General features: G+C 41.7%; 2 protein-coding genes across 2 annotated transcripts; one reads left to right on the top strand and one right to left on the bottom strand.

The window, feature by feature from the left end:
- The first annotated feature begins 1,830 nt into the window (after positions 1 to 1,830).
- Positions 1,831 to 14,956, top strand: coro2bb (coronin, actin binding protein, 2Bb). Its single transcript, XM_083665961.1, has 12 exons — positions 1,831 to 1,981; positions 8,088 to 8,288; positions 9,898 to 10,014; positions 10,146 to 10,295; positions 10,472 to 10,636; positions 10,894 to 11,010; positions 11,193 to 11,297; positions 11,588 to 11,684; positions 11,853 to 11,965; positions 12,613 to 12,703; positions 13,042 to 13,181; positions 13,575 to 14,956. Exons 1-12 carry the CDS (start codon positions 1,967 to 1,969, stop codon positions 13,704 to 13,706), a joined length of 1,443 nt encoding a protein of 480 aa, XP_083522087.1. The 5' UTR covers positions 1,831 to 1,966; the 3' UTR covers positions 13,707 to 14,956.
- Positions 14,957 to 15,960: 1,004 nt separating this feature from the next.
- LOC310802321 (acidic leucine-rich nuclear phosphoprotein 32 family member D-like) lies at positions 15,961 to 21,708 on the bottom strand. Its single transcript, XM_083666606.1, has 7 exons — positions 21,000 to 21,708; positions 18,201 to 18,350; positions 17,989 to 18,111; positions 17,669 to 17,870; positions 17,415 to 17,518; positions 17,178 to 17,214; positions 15,961 to 17,070 (listed from the first exon to the last, which is right to left on the bottom strand). The coding sequence occupies exons 1-7, from the start codon at positions 21,051 to 21,053 to the stop codon at positions 16,994 to 16,996; spliced, it is 747 nt and encodes a 248-aa protein (XP_083522732.1). The 5' UTR covers positions 21,054 to 21,708; the 3' UTR covers positions 15,961 to 16,993.
- Between the last annotated feature and the right edge of the window lie 986 nt (positions 21,709 to 22,694).

The raw sequence follows: 22,694 nt of genomic DNA, 5'->3' as shown, positions 1-22,694 counted from the left end.
TTCCAGGTTAGCACAGTTAAAGTGACAGAGGGAGAGAGTAGAAGGGGGGAGAAAGAAAGTAAAAGAGCCAGAACGATACTGGTGCCTCCATGTGGGTTACAGTATGGTTGCAGCACAAACCTTTCATTGGTAGTTTGTTACTTAAACACTTACTTAAACAAATGTATTTGTTGTAAGTCGCTTTGGATAAAGGCATCTGCTAAATGCCATAAATGTAAATGTAAATGTTACAACCACTCAGTATTTCAAACTTTCTGACATTATATAATCCTACAGCTAGATGTGAAACTGTGTGACAGGCTGACAGCATTCTGATATACAATGCCCTGCGTAAATAATGAGACAGTGAAGCATTTTTTCTTCTTTTGGCTCTATACTCTATATTGGATTTGAAATCAAACAATATATTGGCAGCTTTTATTTAAGGATATTTTTGTACATAGTTTCTCCATCCACATATTGTACAAGCACCACATCATTTGGAAATACTGGGATGATTTTGTTCAATACATGTTGCAGCATGCAACTTGTTATTCAGAGGACATTAAAGATAATATTTCACATCACCTTTGCGTTGATAATTTTTGTGTGGTCTGCATTTAATTCCAGTAACTGAAACAAAATAATTGGCTGAAAACAAGATTCTGAGTGTACATTACTGGTATGTCATTATGGACACCCCCTTTTTAAAAAATACCTAGATCCGCCCCTGCCAGGTATACCACGTGACACACAACCATTTTCACCCTTCTGGAGGGGGTCTTTAAGGATCTCTGTCAACTCATTTTAGCACTTGATAGATTTCATCAAGAGCTTTCTGTTGATGTATGATACTCATTTTGGCCCATATTTTTACTTATGCCCATGTGCACCAAACCCATGTTTATCTGAGTAATACATCATAGGGGATTTTATACTTCATCAGACACAATATCAGTCAAAGAAGGCAGATTGAGGTTGTTCGTGGGACTTCATAGAAAAGGGGTCTTTGCTGTAATTTTTAAAACAACCACAGGGTAGCAGTATAGGATCAATTAATGCCAGTGCAACACACAAGTTCTCAATAACATTTAAGCTACAACTCTAAGTATGCAGACATACTCAGACATACTTACATTGACCATCAAATACTCAATAATGCATGCAAAGTGGAACACTTTAAGATTACATAATGGTATTCATGTTCATGTCCAGTAAGATAATACCTACACTAATAAAACAATTAAATTGCAAAGGGATACAATGTAGCAAATTAAATTGCAAAGGGATACAATGTAATGTTGGAAGAAGAATTAAAGTGAGGATGAGAACACACGTAAATTGAGGGACAGAACGAACTGTGTTTGCGTTTGTCTGCTGCCTTAGTCATCCATCTAGATTCAGGAACACGAGCACTGGGGTGAATTAGTGCTCCTTATGCCAATAAAAACCTGAACATGGGCCCACCACGGGGCCCCAACTTCACTCACAAACACAAACAAACACTTCACAACAAACACATCCCTCCAACTTCTAACTTCTCTTCTCAGTTCTTTCTGATTCCATGTCTCTTATCCTTCTTCTCTACTCTCCAATTCCCTCTCTCATCTTCTGTTATATTGTTTTTCTTACCTATTCTCTGTATCTCTGATATTGCCTCTCCATGTGCCTGTGAATCAGTGAGCTCTAGAGAGGCCGTTAGAGAGAGGAGATTAGGATGGAGGGATGAGCGAGGGGAGGAGGAGCTCTTCCTGTTGTAGCAACCACGTGTGCTTCTGCCTTACTGCAGCCCTCCAGACCAGCAGCAGCATCAACAGCGGCAGCGATTGGTTCCCTCAACACAGTGTGAGAGAGAGCAACTTCACTTGCTCCCTCTCTCTCCTCATCTCTCTCTGTCTCATTGTGTGGCTTAAGAATCCGTCAGAGTTAAAGGAGTCCCTGTGCTGTAGGAGCACGGTGGTGGAACACACCCACACGCCGCCACTGCATGACTCTCACAAAGGTAAGCAGTCCAAAGGGAGAGATGCTGGGTGGGTCTGGATGCTATTTTGGGAAGTGGGGAAGTTCAAGATGGGAGGTTCGGCACTGGGGCTGCCTTAACAGACCAAGATACTGTTTTGACACAGTAGGAGTTACAGAAGGAGCTGCTATTGGGGTAATGCTTTAGTGAGTGATGGGTTAGGCAGACTGATATGAAACAGGATGCTGTCTTAGAGTTGTTGTGAAAGGAAGTGCTGTTGGTGTGTGAAGACGTCTTTGTGGTTCAGCACTGACAGGTGGGGGAACAGCAGGATAAAGTTTCAGGGATGCCATCAATGCCAGGTTCAAGCATGGTTGCAAGAGGCTGTGGCTTTTAAGTGAAGTTTTACTTCCTAAATGTTCCAGACATAAGTAGCCACAGCTGTCCTCATTTTGCTCATTTGTAACTGTTTTTGTGTATCATAGTTGGTATGAACCAGCGATTGAAGAAGTTGATAAAACTGCAAGAGAGTTTCTATTCAAACTCTTCTCTAGATTAACTCATCATGTTTTAATCTCGTTTAAATTAGTTCATCTAGATTTTTGGGAGTAATTGTAGAGCTGAGGGGAGTGTGAATGTGTTTTGTTTGTCCATATCATGCATACTGCCAGTATGAGTCTGTAGCCAGCATCCAACAATAGGCTGAATCTTCTTGATGAACTAACGAGAGGACAGAGGATTATCACTTTGCAAATTAGCATCATGTTCATCTGCTGTGTACGATGACAGATAACACTACAATCCCATTCCATCACATAGAGACACTCATACACACACGTGCGTATGGAGGGCAAAACTGCATTTCGTTGTCTCTGTACTTGTACTCTGCACAATGACAATAAAGTTGAATCTAATCTAATCTAATCTAATCTAAAACAGTGACGAGTAAGCACACACACACACATTACAGACACGTAAACGCTATGTTCATGAAAACTAATATAATAAGACACAGTGCGATGCTTCAGAAGTATCATTTAAGTTCTGAGATCTACTGATAAAGCAGGCCAAGTAAAGAACCCGAATATTTCACTATTGTTCAGCATTACACTACAAACCTGAGAGCAGCAGCAGCAGCAGCCCACCAAACCAGTGTGGAGTGGGGCGGGGTGCAAACATGATGAGTGAGACAGAAATAGACATAGAGAGAGGAAAAAGGAGAGAAAGAAAGAGAAAAAGGAAATGTGAGATGGGATGGGGAGCCGGTGAGGTGGGAGCAGGTGCTTAGCTGTATAGCCACAGCTGCCTGTCCTGTGTAATGCTAACCAGTGCCCTCCTCACCCATATCAGTCAGACACAGAGAGATCTGTCTCAGTGAAATGCGAGGCCAACCTCTGGAGAGAGACATGCTGACTCCCATGATAAAGATACAGAAGAACAGACAGTCCTCAACATAGCGTGACCTTGCTGTGGAGGACCTTGGGACTGGATGTCAGGATTGTGGTATCACAGCAAAGAGACACATGGTGATACAGATAAAAAGAGAGTTCACACTCATGATCTGTTTGAGAGGATAGGGCTAAATTACTGACCAAAAATGATTATCATGTTTTGATGGACTAAAACCCTAATACTGAATCGTATCAGAGCTTTTTGAGATATTCATCCCTCGATTGAGATTCTGGGGGCAAAGGAAGTAAAAAGTAAGGACGGAAGTTGTCAGCAAGTCTCCACCCCTCTAAACTTTTCACAGTAGCGTTACAACCTGATTTGCACACATTGCACAAAATTAGTTAGCTGAAGAAGTTTTCAATTAAGTTTTCCATTTAATTATCTATTTGAGAAAAATATCCGGTTGAAATCCTCTCTATTATTCGATAGAATCTGTGGTGCTCGTAGAATTCACTAAGCAATGGGTGCACCATCAGACACCATTTAAATAGAGGGTCTGACTTAGTAAGACTAGTATAATACAGGTGTGTCCAAAACAAGCATACCATACAACCCGGAGAACGGCAAGCGAAGGATCGAACCAAGATTGAACCCTTACCTTCTTGGCTCAGTCTATAGCCACTAGGCTATCACAAGAGACTGGGATGGAAGTTGTTTGGCCATTGTGTGTCGAACTCCCTCAGTGGTGAGCAGGAGGGTGAGAGGTATGGAGCAGCTGGGGGAAGAGGAGGAAACACATGTGGTTATTCTATTGTCCCCATGAATAATATCAACAAAAATGGCCAGACATCAATCAGGAAAAACTAAAAACCTACATGACTTGTCCTGGGGAACAAACCTCAGCCAACAGTCAGGGGTTACTGACTGTAGAGTTAACCTCAGGTCATGGCTACACTACTGACAGATATGTTGCCTCTTATACTATACATTTGACTGCTCATATACAGAATGTGAGTGTGGGCATTTCAAATTGTTAGCCTAATTCCCACTCACTGCCATTTACAATCTTTAAAAAAGTTATAGTTAGTACCTAATTTGTCCCTCTATCGGCTCACTTTGGAGAACTCTTTTTGGTTCCTTGTTGAACCCGTTCAACAGAGGGTTCTAATTGGGACCCAAAAGGGTTCTTCAAAGGTTGCCCCTACAGGGACAAGTGAAGACCATGTCTTCATTTGGGTAGAAGTCCATCTACCAGCACAGAGCACATCAAAACAGCCCAGTCAAACCAGTGACCAAAAAAACAGCAAGTCTTTTATTCTGGATCACTGCATGTGCCATCTCACTTCACCCAGACGCACGCTGTCAAAGGGTTGACAGGTAGAGGAAGAGAGGGAAGTGACCCATTAAAGCTACATTAGAAGAACCACAAGGGGGGAGAGGGAGGATGGAGTTTGGGCAGAGAGAGCACTCCTCAGAGGCTATGAGAGGGAAGAGATCTTCTTCAGCCCTCTGTAAAAATGTTCTCTACATAATGGTATTATGGTATCCAGTAGGCCTCTAGGGTGTGCTGTTCAAAGGAAATATCCAAAAAATTATATGGCTAATAATGTTAAAGAGTTGATACCTTTGGTATGCAGGCATTGTGTTGAAAATATGACTGTATACCGTTGTTTCTTTATGATCCATGATGGCCTTGATTACCACCACATTAAAACTGGTATGTCTGTTTTAGGCAATGTTCAAACAAGCCGGTCTTTCACCATATGTGCCTCACAGTTTTTTCCAATGAAACACAGTGTTATTTTATAAATGTACACATTATTTATTGTTCCAGTTCATGGCACTGACACACACACACACACACACACTGCATGTCTGGCAGCACACTTAGATTGTGTGTGAGGTCCATCCATGCTCTAGGAGGGTATGTGTGTGGACAATGTAAACTAGTGTGTTCAGTCACTGGTCATCAGTCATGGTCCTACAAACCCAAAACATTTCTCTCTCTGCAAAATCATCCTTTTTCCCCATCAACTTCAAACAGTCGGCCTCTATGCCGTGATATGTTTGTGTGCATAGATAAGGCTGGACAATCTCATAAAGATCAGAATAATCTCTCAGCTATAAATATATAAGCTCCTTATGAGTGCTGCTACTGTAGTAGGTCCCGGCATTAGGCAGGTTGCTGACGTGAATTGGTTTTCTGCACCTTTCAGCACTTCAACACAGGGGATGGCAATGTAACACAACGAGGAGACATTATTGCTTTGCAAGTTGTGTTTCTGACAGCTGTGCTCTGCAGAAACTTCATGGTGCTTCAGCATCACTGTTAACTGTTTCATACCAGTACCAAATAGTAGACTACCTGTAGTTTACAAATGTTGTCGTTAGACAACCTATCGATGGAATTGGAATCAGACTCCTGTTTAGATCGGCTGTACAGTATAACGTAACTGCCCTTGAGGATGTGTCAATGTTTACATGCATCAGACCTATTTTACACTAATCTGCAGAATTCACTTGGCTAAACAAACACTACGAGAAATTAAAGACAAATCCTGCTGTTGAAGGGACTCTCTCTAATTGTCTGAATGTGATTTCCTCTTAGGAAATCCTCACTACAGTATCTATGGCAACACCCATTAGTGTCGCCTGTGTCAACATCATCGTCAAACAATGAAAATAAGATTTCACTGAGAACAATAGACAACCAGTAAAACACATGGTGCCATTCAAGTGTGAATAAGCTTTGACTCGGTCTAGGCCTAATTGCTACCCAGGGACATGTGCTCTAAGTAGGCATATAACACAATATAGAGACTTAAGGTTGCAAGTTAAGCCAATAAATAAAGAATTTGAACATAGAGATATAGAGAATAAGGTAGTCTAAAAGTTAAGGTTTAAAAAACATCAACATTATTGAAAAGTGGCCTGAGCACAATATTTCCCAGTGTGGTTTTCAAATTTGTGTCCCCTGAGTAAATCGAACTAACCTCTATCATTTGATAAATAAGACATCCATTTGTATTTTGTATGAAGACAAATAATGTCTGTGTATTGCACCTGTAGCCTATACTGCAGGTTGGGGCATATTTTAGGTGATTAGAACACACTTCATTGTTGTGTTAGCACACCCAGCAATCAAGTTGTTGGGGTCACAGGACATTATTGATGTCAATTTGGGGTCGTGAGACAGAAACGTTTGGGAACCCCTCCTTAGCAGGTGTTTCCTGTATAGAGGGCTACCTTGTGTCAAAGCATTGTTCCCACTTATGGCAGCTACCAGAGGTCTTCGAACTAAAGGATCAGAGCAGGTCTTAACACTTTGAGGCAGGTGGAGAAAGGAAGGGTTGTCAGTGGACGTAGGTGGTGCATGCCTTTAATGGGAGCTATTTCTGGAGTGGACAGAGAGAGAAAAAAATCTTTATCATCAGGAAGGGGAAATTATGTTTGTTTAGGATTGAAAGAACGACAGGAAATGTATGCACTCCTAGCAGGTAGCCTAGTCCATGAGGCTGCTGTCTATAGTTGATTGTATAGGCTAGAATGTATACAAAAACATCTCAATGAAAGTCCAGCTTCAAATCCAGCTGTCATGTCACTTTTTCATGCATTTTTTCACATTCTATTTTTATGGTGTTATATACAATAAAAATACCAATCTTCCTCACAGTAGGAAAAACTGACGCCCTCACTCCCTACATTTTATCCTTGGAATCCCCTTAGTGGAAAAAACAGCTAGTGGACTGGATATGAAAAATAGGTCAACGTCCTGATGCCATGACTATTTGAAATGCATCAACATCATGTGGGCGTCAATGCAGTGCACTGACAGCTGTTCTTCTCCCTGTCCCATTTCTCAGCTTAGAACATGATAGCACATGAAGCATGTTGTCTTTAAGAGCCAAAACCCCCAATCCTTGGTCAGTAAGCTTGGCAGGTCAGTAGGAGAAACGCAGATAAACAAACATATAGGCTTCTACCCATATGAACTTGGGCCCAACACAGAATAATGGCTTACCAGCCTGCCAAGCCGACCAGTGGCTGTGAGTTTTCCAGCCCAATCTAAAAATAATCTGAAAGTAGAAATGAAATGAGATAAGCCCTTGATGACTAGGTGTGTCTGTGGCCTGACTGCTGGAGCAGGATAAGGGGTCAGGGTGGAGAGCATGGCCAGTGTCGTCAGCCATTGTCTCCTCTGTCTGCTCTTCCCTCCGCTTCATCAGCCCCCAGCTCACCCACCTTGCTGTCCTCATGTATCATATCCTCAGGTTTGAATAGCAAACCATGAAAACAAACTCAGTTGCAATGGGGGCTAATTGGTGGTGATAGGGCAAGCGCTGCCTCCCAGTGTGGTGCTGCCAGCCTTGAATAAGCTGCAACCCCTCTCTTTTCACTAGACGGCCCCCTCTCTCTGCAGGCATTCATGCTTCTGCTCTGTCTGCTCATTACATCACAGCTGTAATGGCATCAACTAGCATGCCATGTCACGGCACAAAGACCAGTGGCACTCTCAGGTCACCTCCCATTCAATCACAGCAACACTGACAGCCTGGGAGGACAGCCAAAGACTATTACCAGCCCTTTCAAAACGCATCATCGCTAATACTGCTCAATTTAGAAAAACACCGATTATTTGAGACTCATCAGATTGCAGTCAAGAGTGTGTGTCTCTTGTTTAGGTTCAGATGGGGCTGTAGGGGTCAAGTGCTCACTGTTTCACTGATATTCTGCGCTTACTCTGTTTTGTCCCCAGATGTCATGGTGCCCGACATACAGAAGCTCAAAGTTTCGGAATGTGTACGGCAAAGCAGGCAACCGAGAGCAATGCTTTGATGGCATCACCATTACCAGGAACGTCCATGACAACCACTTCTGTGCCGTCAATGCCAAGTTCCTGGCCATTGTCACTGAGACTGCAGGCGGCGGGTCCTTTCTTGTCATCCCTGTCAACAAGGTAGCCACAAGCTTCACTCTGCAGGGTATATGAGAAAATAAACCACTGGCAAGTTAGAGGTAGCCTATTGTAACATGGTCCTCTTCGGTCAATTATAGAAGAAATTGGGTCTAAATGGACCTGGGCATTATCTGACCCAACTCCTATATCTGAAGGAAAGTTTACAAAAGACTAACCCTAACCCTAACATTAACCCAAATTGTGGAAATACATTTTAGATTTGATAAAATTGTGGAATAACAAGGCTATATTAGACTACAGCTAAAAAGTTATAATTGACAATTTGCTCTCATCTAAGCTATCATCACAGGCAGCCAAATTAATATAATTCTAGCCTACATAGAATTATCAGCAACCTAAATGCCTGGAAGATGAGCCACTTTCATTCACATCAATGTCCTACTGGCAGGAGCCTGCTAGCTACCTTTCTAGATAGCTAGCTAAAGTTGGCTATTAACTTAGCTTACCTTTTCACTACCTGTCCTGGGCATTTGCAGTGGCCAGACCAACCTCAAAACAGCGTTGCCTGTGACGTTCAAAAATAACCCTTACTTACTATTATACATTCTTTTTTACACAGGAAATTCTGGAAAAGAATCACCAATTTGTTGGTGATTTATGATAATTTATTGATGATTTATATTGATGCTGATGGACACACATTACAGTATGTTCTAGGTCTGGGTGACAGTGTTGATGTATTAGCTCCTGTCAATTGTATAGGCCTACGGATTATAGAATAAGTTTACCATCCTTTTTGTATCATTTTAGGTTGAACACCTCTGAACAGCATTGTAAGAGATCTGTGTGACTGGTACAGTTAGAGTTAGCTAGCCTCTCGCCATGTGACCCTGTATCACAATTCTCTCTTTCATTCCTAGCTCTGGCATCAGACACAAACAGACTACAACTGATGTCACTGATACAATGGGCCCTTTTTAAGCAGTGATAGCACTGTGGCCTATAATGCCGGCATTGAATTCATGCTTTTTGGTTAGCACTATGGATTTTCTCCTCCCATCCACCATGTTGGAAATCATAATATGGCCTGTATCAAAAGTAGCTAACTTTCCCTGTACTGATAGGCATAGGCATCCAGCAGCACTTGCTGTGATTGAGTCAGCCATGGAGCCAGCGGTGAGATCCAATATCTCAAAGGTGTTGAGGAGGGCAGGATTACGTGTAAGGCGTCAGAGGCTGTGTCCAATCTATGACACAGTACAGTAGCACCACTCAGTGGGCAAAGGGGAACATGCAAACCAGTAGTCAATAATGGCCACACACTTAAAATGTGTCATCTCGATCATTCAATTGAATAAATATGAACATTTTGGGGCAGTTTATGATTGTGTTATGATCTGCAAGAACTCTCCAAAAAGACTCTACCTAACACCAAAAAGGGTTATTTGGCTCGTCCCTGTGTAGGGGAATACTTTGAAGAACCCTCTCTGTGGAAAGGGTTCTACATGGAACCAAAAAGGCTTCTTCAAAGGACAAGCTGAATAATATGTTTTTTCTAACAGTGTATGTTTTAGATCAAATGTGATGCTCATACTTTGGGCTGTTCACAATGTTTTTTTTTTGTGCCATCTCTGTATTTCTTGTCTAGGCAGGGCGAATTGACCCTCACCATCCCAAAATATGTGGTCACCAGGGTAGTGTACTGGACATCAAATGGAATCCCTTTATCGACAACATCATAGCCTCCTGCTCAGAGGACTGCTCTGTGAGTAACATACTGTAGACTCAAACATGTGAGAGAGAGAGAGAGAGTGTGTATTGTGCGTGCGTGCGTGCGCGCGTGCGTGCGCGCGTGCGTGCATGTTAATGCAAAAATCATCTGTGTGTGTGGGTCAGGTGCGGATATGGGAGATTCCAGAGGGAGGGCTGCGGCGGAACATGTCAGAAGCGGTGTTGGAGCTGTATGGACACAGCCGCCGTGTTGGCCTTATCGAGTGGCACCCCACCTGCAGTGGCATCCTCTTCAGCGCTGGCTACGACTTCAAGGTACCAGTGTTTTTCTCTTGAACTCCGTCCCTCTCTCTCTCTCTCTCTCTCTCTCTCTCTCTCTCTCTCTCTCTCTCTCTCTCACTTTCACCCCCCCCCCTCTCCTCCATCACCCCACCACTCATGCTGTCTCTCCTTATGCTAACTTTCACTCTATCTATATTTGTACCTCTCAGATCCTAATCTGGAACTTGGAGATAGGTGGTGCAGTGAAGATGATAGACTGTCACTCAGACGTGGTCCTCTGTATGTCCTTCAACACGGACGGCAGCCTGTTAGCCACCAGCTGTAAGGACAAACACCTGCGTGTCATTGAGCCTCGCTCTGGCAAGGTCCTGCAGGTCGGTCACTCACCCCATATAGACACACACCAGCTACTTACCTCCACAGTAATCTGCTCGTATCTGCTTTTATCAGTAATCTTCTTGTCAGTTATCTCAAACCCTTTTGAGGGATACTGGCACACAAACACAGATAATTATATAGGACTAATTTCTTAAGTACTGAACACAGTGTTATGGTATGCTGTAGCATGATACTCCACCCAAGAGGGGTTCGTGTTACTGTAACTGTAAGAGTTGCTGCCATGTGTGAACAGGAGGCAGACTGTAAGAGCCACAGGGTGAACAGAGTGGTGTTTCTGGGCAACATGAAGCGTCTGGTGACCACAGGCGTCTCACGATGGAACACTAGACAGGTGGCACTGTGGGATCAGGTATGCTCATTGTTGGGTTAGTGCATGCCTGTGTGTGTGTGTGTGTGTGTGTGTGTGTGTGTGTGTGTGTGTGTGTGTGTGTGTGTGTGTGTGTGTGTGTGTGTGTGTGTGTGCGTGTGTCCATATATGTACGTAACGTCAGTGAAGCATAGCAGTGGGTCAGTGCTCCTATCTCTCTACAGGAGGACTTGTCCATGCCCATCATTGAGGAAGAGATAGATGGCCTCTCTGGGCTGCTCTTCCCTTTCTATGATGCAGACACACATATGTTCTATCTGGCAGGCAAGGTAAAACATGACATGCTACATCCCTTCAATCTACTAAATCTATCAAATGATATTATTTGTGTCTATATGTATGGTATTTATGTATGGAGTTGCTTATAATTGGGTAAATTGATATGTGTTATTTTGAACTCCAAAAGTATGCGAGTGTGTGTGTGTGTGTGTGTGTGTGTGTGTGTGTGTGTGTGTGTGTGTGTGTGAAAGAAAAGAGCTTTGGTTACCATGGGAACATGCACATTAGCGATGCCTATGCTATGATCTCAGGTGTCAATGTCACTGTGCTTGGTTCACAGGGAGACGGTAACATCAGATACTATGAGGTAGGGACTGAGAAGCCCTACCTGCAGTACCTGATGGAGTTCAGGTCCCCGGCTCCACAGAAAGGCCTTGGTAAGTGAGTCACAAAAAATCGTCCTATTACATCCCCATTTATGATAGGCTATAAGATTGTTGAACTAAAATGTCAGAAATCTTATCTCAGGTGTTTGGTATGGTTTGTAAAAACAAGCTGATAAGCCCATCCCTCCCCTGCTTGCTCTCCCTCCTCTCACTCCCCAGGGGTGATGCCAAAGCATGGGCTGGACGTGGGGGCCTGCGAGGTGTTCCGCTTCTACAAGCTGGTGACCCTGAGGGGCCTCATCGAGCCCATCTCTATGATTGTCCCACGAAGGGTAAGTGGACTGAGGAGTTTGTTAAAGTGGGGGAGAGCGGTGGAGATAGAGGGGATAGAGGAGAGTAAGGGTTATGAGAGAAGAGGGCAGGAGGATGGGTGAGAGGAGAGGAAGAGAGGGGAGGGGAAGAGAGGGGAGGGGAGAGGAGAGGAAAGGAGAGTAGGGGAGAGGAGAGGAGAGGAGAGGAGAGGAGAGGAGAGGAGAGGAGAGGAGAGGAGAGGAGAGGAGGGGAGGGAGAGGGATCCTATAGGTCTCGTCATCACTAAAGTGCGTCATCGATCAGGGAGACTAGTGTCTTACCACTGGGACCTGGATTCAAATCCAAAAGAGCAATATTCCAGAAGCTGCGCTAGGGCACTTACTAATACTGATTGCTTCAGCTTGGTAAATCCAGAGGTATCAAATGTGATAACATAGACTATCATAGAAAGAAGGGAATGTTCTGAGCTGCTGAGTGATCATACTGGCTACTAATGCTACATTAGCGTAGCAAAAAAAAGCAGGAACTGGAGCGTAATCCTCTCACCATATGGGTAGTAGTGCTTGGCTTGTCTCCCTTAGCATAGCGCTTGAGGCCTCTCTAGTGCACTCTTGTAGCATAGCTAGCATTGACTGCAGTTATGACTGTTGCCTTATGGGTTTTGCAGTCAGAAACATATCAGGAGGACATTTATCCCATGACACCGGGGACAGAACCGGCACTCACTGCAGACGAGTGGCTGAGTGGAATTGACAGAGGTGAGCACAATTTGCTTATCAAATTATGAATTTCAATTCAGTCAAAGTGATTTGAATTTAGAATTAAAAATTATTGAGAATTTATTCATTTTAAATGGAATATTTGTAATAATCTTATTTGAATTAAATACATTTACTGACCCCAACACTGCGTTGTAACACAACTGTTGTAATGTTGTGTGATCGCCACATTTATTGCTCCATCCTTACACATCATCCATCCCTGTGTGTGTGTGTGTGCGTGCGTGCGTGCATGCGTGCGTGTGTATGTGTGTGTGTGCGTGCATGCGTGCGTGTGTGTGTGCATGCATGCATGCATGTGTGTATTGGGTGCACAGAGCCAGTATTGATGTCCCTGAAGGCAGGTTACAAGCGGCCCAGCCAGATGGCCTTCAAGGCCCCAGTCAAGGAGAAGCGGAACATGGTGGTGAATGGCATTGACCTCCTGGATAGTGTTCCACCTAAGACAGAGAACGATGTGAGTGCACTGGACCTTGTGTATTATGGCAGTTTGTTGTGTCTACACTATTTATTATTACACATAATCTCGAACCCCAAATAAATGTGTAAATGATGTCTGCAGCTCTCCTCTCACCTACACTACATGATAACACATCATTGAGCAACGTGTGTGTGTGTGTGTGTGTGTGTGTGTGTGTGTGTGTGTGTGTATGCATGTGTCTTTGTATGTGAGCGCAAAAGAACTATCTATCTTTACGCATAATCTCAAACATCACAAATGTGTAAATGATGGCCATCATGTCTGTCTGTCTGTCTGTCTGTCTGTCTGTGTGCATGCATGCATATGTACATGCGTGCATGTGTGTGTGTAGTCCAGCTCTGACTTGCCCTCTCCCCTGCTATATTCTAGCTTCTGCGGATGTTCTTCAGGCAACAGGACGAGATAAAGAGACTAAGGGAGGAGCTGGCCCAAAAGGACGGGACAGTCCAACAGCTGGAGCTGGAGCTCAACAACTTAAGAAACAACACCAGCAACCTGTGACCCTTGACCTGAGCCCTGACCTCCCCACTCTGACCTCCTGCACACACAGGGAGAGAGACTCTGTCACACTGTGCCCCTCACCCTGAGAGTGGGTCACCGAGCCCTGAACACTGCCAAAAATATACCCCTCGCCACTCCACCAACACACCCCCTTATCCATGTCCATACTTCACATGTCCCAAAGAACTCTCCCCGCTTCAGCAGAACGTGAATTAGCCACGATTTAGCCAAAGCGAGCTCTATTAGACTTAAGTTAGTTCTATGGAGTAAAGGCATTGTTTCCCTTTAGTGTCAAGCAGTCTCTGCCCTCTGGCCAGTGCAGCCTGCTGTTCCTCTGCTAAAACGTCATCTCTTGCGATTTAGGCCAATGAATTTGAGGACTAAGTTGTGAGGACTTTAGGAATTGAATGAGGACTTTAAGACTGCAGGTGTATCACAGGGAAGAGTGTGTGTAGTCTGTGGAATCCTGTCTCTGTAGGGTAGAGAAAGGAGGTAACCAAGCCTACTCAATCAGATGGTTCATCTGGTACTATTCATCCAATACATTACTGTAGCAATATGTATGGTATGTCTTCCAAAGATTTTTACATTGTTACTTTACAGTTGCACATTGTCAGTGTAATATTATGAGCCCTATGTCAGATGACAGGCACAAACTTAAAAGCCATAAAAAGACTGACAACCCCTTGCTGACTTAATATAATATGCTGACTTGACAATAGCAGGTCAATATGAACATGATTCTAGTATTCCCAAGGTTGAAGGGACCACTAAGATGTCTATATGAAGTCTGCAAGAGATGCTAATGATTCATGTAGCTTCCCATAGCCATGGCAATTCTGTTGTATGCGACTACGACAGATATTAATTAACTAGTCCCTACCCACAGAAAGGCGTATTGCTTGATTGTATGAAATCCTCTGCTGGGGCTACTGTAGGTATTTGCCTGTAAACAAAAGTATATGTAAGACAAAGAAAGTGTGGCAATGAAGGTAGAATGTTAGGGATGAGAAAGAGAAAGTATTCTCTGTAAGTTAAAAATGATTATATGGTGTTGAGAGTATCTTGGCAGGGGGTTAGGTAAGTGTAGGGAATGGATGGTATTTTTCAAGTAGGTCTTAGTAAGGTACCACTAGATGTGTATGTATGACTGTTCAAGAACGTTATGTGTTAATGGCTGCATTATCAAACTATTTATTGGAGCATGTATCTGTGTCTCCCTGAAGTTGCCCCATTCCTGCAATAAATTAATTGAATCCATAGAAAAACGGGTTTTTTTGTTGCAAAACTGACAAATATAGCGATGGACTGAACTAGTGTTTGGACTTGTGCTGTATACAAGTAGAACGATAGAGGGAGTGCTTCTGTTCCATAATTAGTTTCTCTAATTTCACCAGTCGTGGACACATTTTATGACCTACAATCAATATGTATACTAAATCTATGCCCACATTATACATAGTCTTACGCCAGATATCGTCATTCTAGCATATCTGTCGTAAGACAATGTACAATATATGAATTTTACTTCTGCAAATGTTCAGTGTTTGCAAATAGATAATGGAGATAAGAAAAGGCATCATGTATGTTTACTAAGCATGTAAAATAATTGCATGGATGGAGGCTAATATTAATGTAGACCGTGGTCAGTACTAGATGAGTCCGTAACAGATACTGAATGATGTATTGCAGCAGGAGCGTCCATATCTACTTTGCTCGAGCCTTGAGAGGAACCCTTGATAGATGCCATGAAAACCAGATCAAATGAACCACACCTCTTTCAAAATATTAGCCACTAGATGGTGCCCTATCGCAAATCCTGTAGACCAACTCCATTTTTGGTTCATCACCCCATCACTCATTAGCCTTTTCTCAATTGTTAGGAACAGGACTCCTCGCGTCCAACTGAAAACGCATTTGGAAGAGCAGACATATTTCCCCTACCATATTCTCCTTCAAGGTTTTTTGCGGACGAAGCGAGTGGAGAACGGAGAGGAAGGAGTTGTGTTCCTTTTGAGAAAAGGCTCTTGTAATGAAATGATCTTAAAAAATTGGGTGATGGTATATAAATAACTGATTGCAGCTGTTCAAGTTCCTCAACTTAGTTTAAAGCATATATCTGAGGTAGTTGTCTATGGCATCACCAACTAAAACATCCTATTTTTCTGACAGGAAAATAACAGATCAATATGGCCTAGATAACAATGAACAAGATAAGCTACACAACAGTTAAAATATATATATATATTAAAAAAAAATCTAAAAAAAAAATAAGTTTTATTGTGGGATTACAGGGGCAATGAGACAGCCTCAACTGAGAAAAAGTAACAAATACTTAGCTTTGGGTAGATAACAGAGCAGACAGAAATAATATCAGGATAGAAAAGGGATGTGAAAAATAAAATAAAAAATACACACACACTACAAGTCAGGAATTACAATTTTGCATGGATGCTAACAGGGCCTAACCACAAGATGTGCTTATATGGGTACTTCTGTGCATCTTTCATTTGCAAGTAAAAGAATTAAGAGAAACATCAAAGAGAAAAAAGCCCTGCATCCCAATTCTCCATCCATCTCCCTGAAGTGTACACTTGTCTAACCTGAATGATCACAACTACAGGCCAAGGATTCACACACCATCTCCTTCCCACATTTCATAATATTTCATTTATTGGTTAAAACTGAAAGAGAGAGAAATGTCCACCATTATCAAAATAGTATATAAAAGTTTTGGTCACTATTTACAAAAACCCACACAGACTATTCAAGCAAAGGTAAGAATTTGGTTTCTGATGATGGCAGACATTCGTCACAGAACTAAATATGGGGATTCAGCACATTTAGACTTCTGGAATCTCTTCATGCCTGAAATGCATATACATGGTACTGATTACACCATTGCCATAGGATAAATTGCAGGGCAGGCAGGTATGTACTGTGTGGTATTCATTCCAAGGCTGTAGGTAGTCCTTTCTTCTGAAGTAAACATCACCAGCTATTTGTACAAACATATAGGCATTGCTATCACAGTGAGACAGATCTTGAATGAGGGTATTGTTTCAGTTCTGGAAAAACAAAATTACCGGTGCAGTCTCTCAAAATGGCTAGACAACAAGGGAGGAAACAAAATCTAACTGCAACAGAATAACTAAAAAAAACATATCTCCTATCCACACCTAAACCCATGGTTAAATGTCCCACTCCCACCCCACACATCAGCTTACAAAACATAGAAACAAAGGCTTAAAACAACCCAAGGGAAACGGGGCAAGGAAAAAGCTGTTCTAGTCATCATCATCGTCATCGTCGTCGTCACCATCATCATCAGGCTCTCTTTTCCTTTTCTGTCCCTTGTCTTCCTCTGTACAGACAAATATTCAGTCAGTGCATGAAAGATACAGACATAAAATGCTGAAGGACTATTGACTGCTGCATGATGATAATCCAAAAGATAATGTTTCTACTTGCCATCATCATCTTCATCATCCAACTCATCCTCTTCCTCCTGGACACAACAAATGGATTATTTTAAATACCATATGGAAAAGTCACTGGGCACAGTGCCAATAGAAGCATATGATATAATTTTGATGTTACTAATCATCTCATGAAATGCAAATATTTGCTCAACCTTGTAAACCTCAAGGGCTTATATGTAATACACATGGGAAAAGCCAGGATGGCATTCACATGCTGAGGTCTCACCTCTCCACTCAAGTCATCCGATTCCTTTCCTCCCTCATCATCATCATCATCTTCATCCTCCTCTCCAGGGGCAGCTTCCTCATCATAGTCCTCTTCATCTACCCCTACAACAGAGAGAGAATAAATAAGCAATAGTAAAATTTAAAATGTTACTTTAATCTCATTCTGTCTTTTTTTTTTTTTTTTTTTAAGAAAATGGTCCATCTATAGACCTGATCAATATTGGTGATGTTAAGACAGAGCCCAAGGCATACCATCCTCATCCTCGTCATCGTCATCATCCAGCCCCTCCACGTATCCCTCTGCATCAGAGTCAGGGGCCTCCTTGTCGTCTTTGTCGTAGCCATCCAGGAACGTCAACTGGGGCAGCAGCTTGAACACATTCTCCCGGTACTCGTTCAGGGTCGTCACCTCACAGTTGAACAAGTCTAAGCTCTTTAGGTTTTCAAATTTTTTCTACAGAGAAGAACAAACAATAAGACACAGTTAGTCATCAAATCAGCACAACTTTCTTTATCTGGTCACTTGACACCTGACTGTACCTCCACTCTTTCTCCTTCAGGTCTTAACTCACCAGAGGTTCTATGGTGCTGAGGTCTTTAATTTTGTTTCCGCTGAGGTTGAAGTGTGTGAGGTTCGGACATTTCTCGGCCAATACTTCCAGACCCCCTGAGATTCTGTTATCACTGAGCTCGAGCTGAAATGAGTAAAGAGAATAATTGCGTAAAATACATTGTATTGGGTTGCAAAGTAACTATAGAATATGTTTCCTGAAATAAAACCTACCTTTTTTAGCTTGTTCAACTTGGGCAGGTTTGCAACTGATGTTAAGCCCACATTAATTGTGCTTAAAAATTCAAGTCCTTCGAACTCATCTGTGAGGCCCTCGATTTTCCCTTCATTTGACCGACAGTTATCAAGAACAAGTTCTTTCACCTGGAAATACAAAGAGATTAAATACATTAATGAAACTAACCTACTGTACATGGCATACTAACTGCATGTTGAACTCAAAATATACATGTATTATTCTGCCTGACAGCATACCTCAATGAGAAGAATATGCTGAAATAAAGGCAGGCTGAATTACTATAGCAAGCGTAAAATTGTGTCAAATCAATTTCAAAGCTTTGACACAGTGTGTTGCTACAGAGTGTTGCTTGCAAGTACTGCTGATCATGTCCATTCCAACATTATTTATGACATGCATAAAGCACAATTTTACATTGCCCAGTAAAATAACTAAAATGTTCTTAGAAATAGCCATCCAATTATAGTGTCAAGTTAACATTACAAATTGTCAGTGTTGGGGAGGCTACTCTGAAAATGTATTTAACTAGATTACCAATTACTTTACAAGGGAAGAAGTTAAACTACACTAAAGATACCTGAGAGAAATACAGCTTGTCAAACTAAAGCTACTTTGAAAAAGTAGTTCACTACATCGAAGTTACTGAAATATGACCAGTCTGTGTGATAGAAAGCACTGAGAAAGAAAGAGAGAAAAAGATGTGGAGCAAAATAGGGAGACCAGACAGAGGCAGTGAGGGGAAAAAATAGTAGGGACATTTGAAGCTCAAGGGCTGGAATAAGTGTGAAATTCCAATGTTTTTTTTAATATATATGTAGTGAGTAGTGACCGAAGCTTACTACAGTGCTGCATGGCAAAAAGGTAGTTCACTAATGGAAACAATACTAGGATTTGAGTTTAACTACAACACACTATTGCAAAATGTAGTTAAACTACATGTAGTGGAACTACTCCCCAACAATGCAAATTGCAGTACTAGCATATGTTTTTGTCTGTTGGATGCAAGATACAGCAGGCTTCTTTGTGAATGTCTACCATGCACACCACTACAAATATCTATGATAAATGCGTTTCAAAACCATGTGTAGCTATCGTGCCGAATAGGAATACAATCTATCTGCCCTCACGGCATTTGGAATTTGCACAGGCTTTGCGCATAAACTATATTGCAACAATGTATCAATCGGTGACTGAACAACGTTAGGTCTGATCATCATGACAAACCAGTGAACAAAATGGCCGTAGTTTTGTGTGGAATTCACATCATAAGTCGGTATCATGAGCATGACGCTACATTGAACAATTGAATTTATGTGGGGAAATAATTGCTATCCTCCATTCTATACAATATGTGTGCGAGAGCGTTGCTAGTAGAGGAGGGGGCGTAACGGTGTGTTAATCCCGATTAGCAACAGACACCGACATTCTCGATGTTTGTGTCGTCGCCTGACCTATGCGCGTTGAACACTCGTCCACTACACACAAGGTCGACGGCAAGTTATCAATGAAAACTCAATTACAGTTTTCAAATGATTAATTGGAGGGGGCAGACATTTGATAGTATTCTATACTGGATACAATTTCCTGCGCATCTCACAAACGTGATGCAGCCTTTGTTGTTAGGTAGCTAGGCGATAGCCATGTTGCTAACTGGTAAAATGGCGGCTAGTAGGCTAGCTAGCTACGAAACTATACATAATGAAATTGGTGAATACAAGAAAATATTTGGAGTTATTGGGTGGAGTGCTTCATACTACATCCGATGACGTGTAGGCTAGTCAAAAGCTGAAGGTTGTAAATTATAGCATTCTAGCCGGGCGAAGCGCAGAGCAGACTGATAAACAAGCTCGAGCCGTATGAGGACATTAAGAACTGGGTTCCTCGACCTCGCGCGTCGATTCTGTTGATCAAGCCTGAGACAAGAGGCGCAATGTTGAGCCAGATCAACAACCAACTATTTAAAGCACAATTACAATATCCCATATGTGTTTAATTACGATTAAAGCTTCATTAAACACACCGAAGTTTGATCTTAACATTAACTTTCCAAACTATGTAGCGCTAGCAATATCTTTATTATTTTTTTACACCCGATCGCATCTGAAATAATGTGCTCGATTGTAAAGCTGTTTTACACGTATACATTCGTGGCCTTTGGATGCAACAAGATCATTTGATTGTTTTTTTTTTAAAACAAAACTAAATACAACATTTAAAACGTGCCATTAGTAACATTTGACCATGACCGAATTAAGTTGGTTATATTAGAGGAATGAGAAATATTGAGTAGACTATGGAACAACAACGGTAGCACATTTCATGAGCACGTTACAAGTCAGATAAAGCACCCTGTTGTTCTTGACAAAATAAGTACTATCGTTTTTTCTATTGCAAGAAATGCAATATAATCATTTCTCTCAAAAGGGCGCGTTCAAAACTCTAACAAAATATGGCCCCAAGTACATCTTTGTTTTCGGGCAAGTTAAACTCCGGTATTACAGTCGCTTGGCACAGTGAGATGATGTCTGCATGCTTTTAACACAAAGTTGTTTAACCTATGATATGCACAAGTCTCACATTTTTACTAGAGAATGACAATTGCCTTTTGATATATTAAATCTACTCATGTCCATTTCAGTCTAAAGACAGTATCAATTCTAGTCAAATTACGCACAACTGCGCCTTCAACCTAAATCAAGGGCAGTACTTGAACCATAGCCTACTATCAGTATTAAAACAACAAAACATTATAGGGTATGGGAGGATGATCTTACGTCAGAAGGAGTTCGATTCCGTAGCTCTAGATGAATTCTTTTTTTCATGTCCATTTTTTTTTTTTTTAAGTCTAACTAGCTATTTCAATTTATGAACCTAGAACAGTTCAACATGCAAAGCTCTACCCACAGCTACCGCCTTGGACACTATTCACTCAAACATGATAACTAAGGGGGCGGGATAGGACATTCAGATTGTCGTCACTGCAAGCCAATCAATAAGTTAATATAACACATAAATACATTTTTTAAACGCCCATCCTCCATTCTTAGCCAATAAGTGAACAAGGCGGGGTCTAGTGATTTTTTGGGGGGTCGAGGCAGTAGCAGAGTATTTCAGTGCCATCTCTGCTGCTCTGACATCTCATTATTTTCGTAAGATAAAAATAAATCGTAGAAACACGAGGGATGTTTACTGATAGCCCAACCTGACATGATTAAATACGAGTGTATTTTCATGGAAAGACAGCCCTCGTAGGCTAATCGATTATAACCAGGGATAAGGGACGAGCTAAACGTTTAAACACTTTGCATTAAATCTACCAGAGGAATTGTGGACCACTAATGAAGATGCAGACGGGACTTATTGCTGAAATGTTGGCACAATATGTGGATGTAAGGCTAGATATAATTAAGGTGGCATAACAAAGTGGTTGACAAAGTGTTTAACATTTCTAGGCCATTTGACCCGCCATTTCATGTAGGATAAAGAAGGTGCAGAAGTCTACTCTTTGCACCTAGACTCTTTGCAACTGGTTTGCACCTACTACCTGCTAAATAAATTAGAAGTCGCACCACGTGGCAGCCTAGCTAGGTAATAATACAAAAAACCATTAACCTATTAAATAATTTCCCAAAATAAAGTAAAACTCGTTTCATGTACATATTGCCATACAACAAGGCCTTGGCTAAACTATCTACAAAAGCTATACACTTCATGTCAACACAATATATTTAATTTCAGAATCAGACAGGTTCAGTAGCCTAGGTCTGTTGTTTACTTTGACTATTTTTGAAGTATTATTATTATTAATATAATTGACTAATATCAGACAAGGTTTATACTACTAAGGTTGTTAATCATTTACTTTAGTTTTCGAGATATGAAAATGTTATGGTCCAAAAATTGGACAGAATAAACGATTGATGCCACATAAAATCAAGCATTTGGGCAGTGATTGCATGTCATCCGTGCATCATGTTATGGGAACCGGCGAGGACAGTAACATGTTATTCTTTGCTTTTTAAAAAGTACATGGTAACACACCACCCCGGTTTCAGACAGTCTCTGAGCGAACTACGTCATTTTAAAGATATCGGGCTACAACATATTTGGGCATTGCGACAATTTCTCCTCCCCTGAAACGTGATTGACACGACTATACCAGAGAGGGATATGCGGCCATACGCAAACAACTAACACGATCTTCCATATCCTTTCCCTTTCAGCTTTCAAACCTACCAATGAAAGTACTCCAACAACTCTCCACTTCCTTTCCCCACTGAACCCGCAGTCCAGCGAGGACGAGAGAAAAAAATGTCACCTGATCTTCCAATCGCCATTTTATCTGTAACATACAATGCCTTGGAAAAAGCAAAACAAGTTATTATAGCTCACTAAATTAAATAAATGAATCCACATTACCCATTATTCTGGTCATTGATGTGTTGCGCTGCGCTGCCACTTTTAATGGC

This window comes from Argentina silus (assembly GCF_951799395.1).
Source record: "Argentina silus genome assembly, chromosome: 3".
Taxonomy (NCBI): Eukaryota; Metazoa; Chordata; class Actinopteri; order Argentiniformes; family Argentinidae; genus Argentina; species Argentina silus.
This window is presented reverse-complemented; position numbering and strand designations above follow the sequence as displayed.

What these genes read in the sequence shown, in the direction of transcription:
- coro2bb (XM_083665961.1), top strand. An exon ending in TGTTCTATCTGGCAGGCAAG is followed by an intron (nt 11,298 to 11,587) that starts GTAAAACATGAC and finishes CTTGGTTCACAG; the next exon opens with GGAGACGGTAACATCAGATA. An exon ending in CACCTAAGACAGAGAACGAT is followed by an intron (nt 13,182 to 13,574) that starts GTGAGTGCACTG and finishes GCTATATTCTAG; the next exon opens with CTTCTGCGGATGTTCTTCAG.
- LOC310802321 (XM_083666606.1), bottom strand. Translation starts at nt 21,053, where the DNA reads ATGGACATGAAAAAAAGAATTCATCTAGAGCTACGGAATCGAACTCCT. An exon ending in GGAATCGAACTCCTTCTGAC is followed by an intron (nt 18,351 to 20,999) that starts GTAAGATCATCC and finishes TTGTATTTCCAG; the next exon opens with GTGAAAGAACTTGTTCTTGA. An exon ending in GGATGATGAAGATGATGATG is followed by an intron (nt 17,071 to 17,177) that starts GCAAGTAGAAAC and finishes TTGTCTGTACAG; the next exon opens with AGGAAGACAAGGGACAGAAA.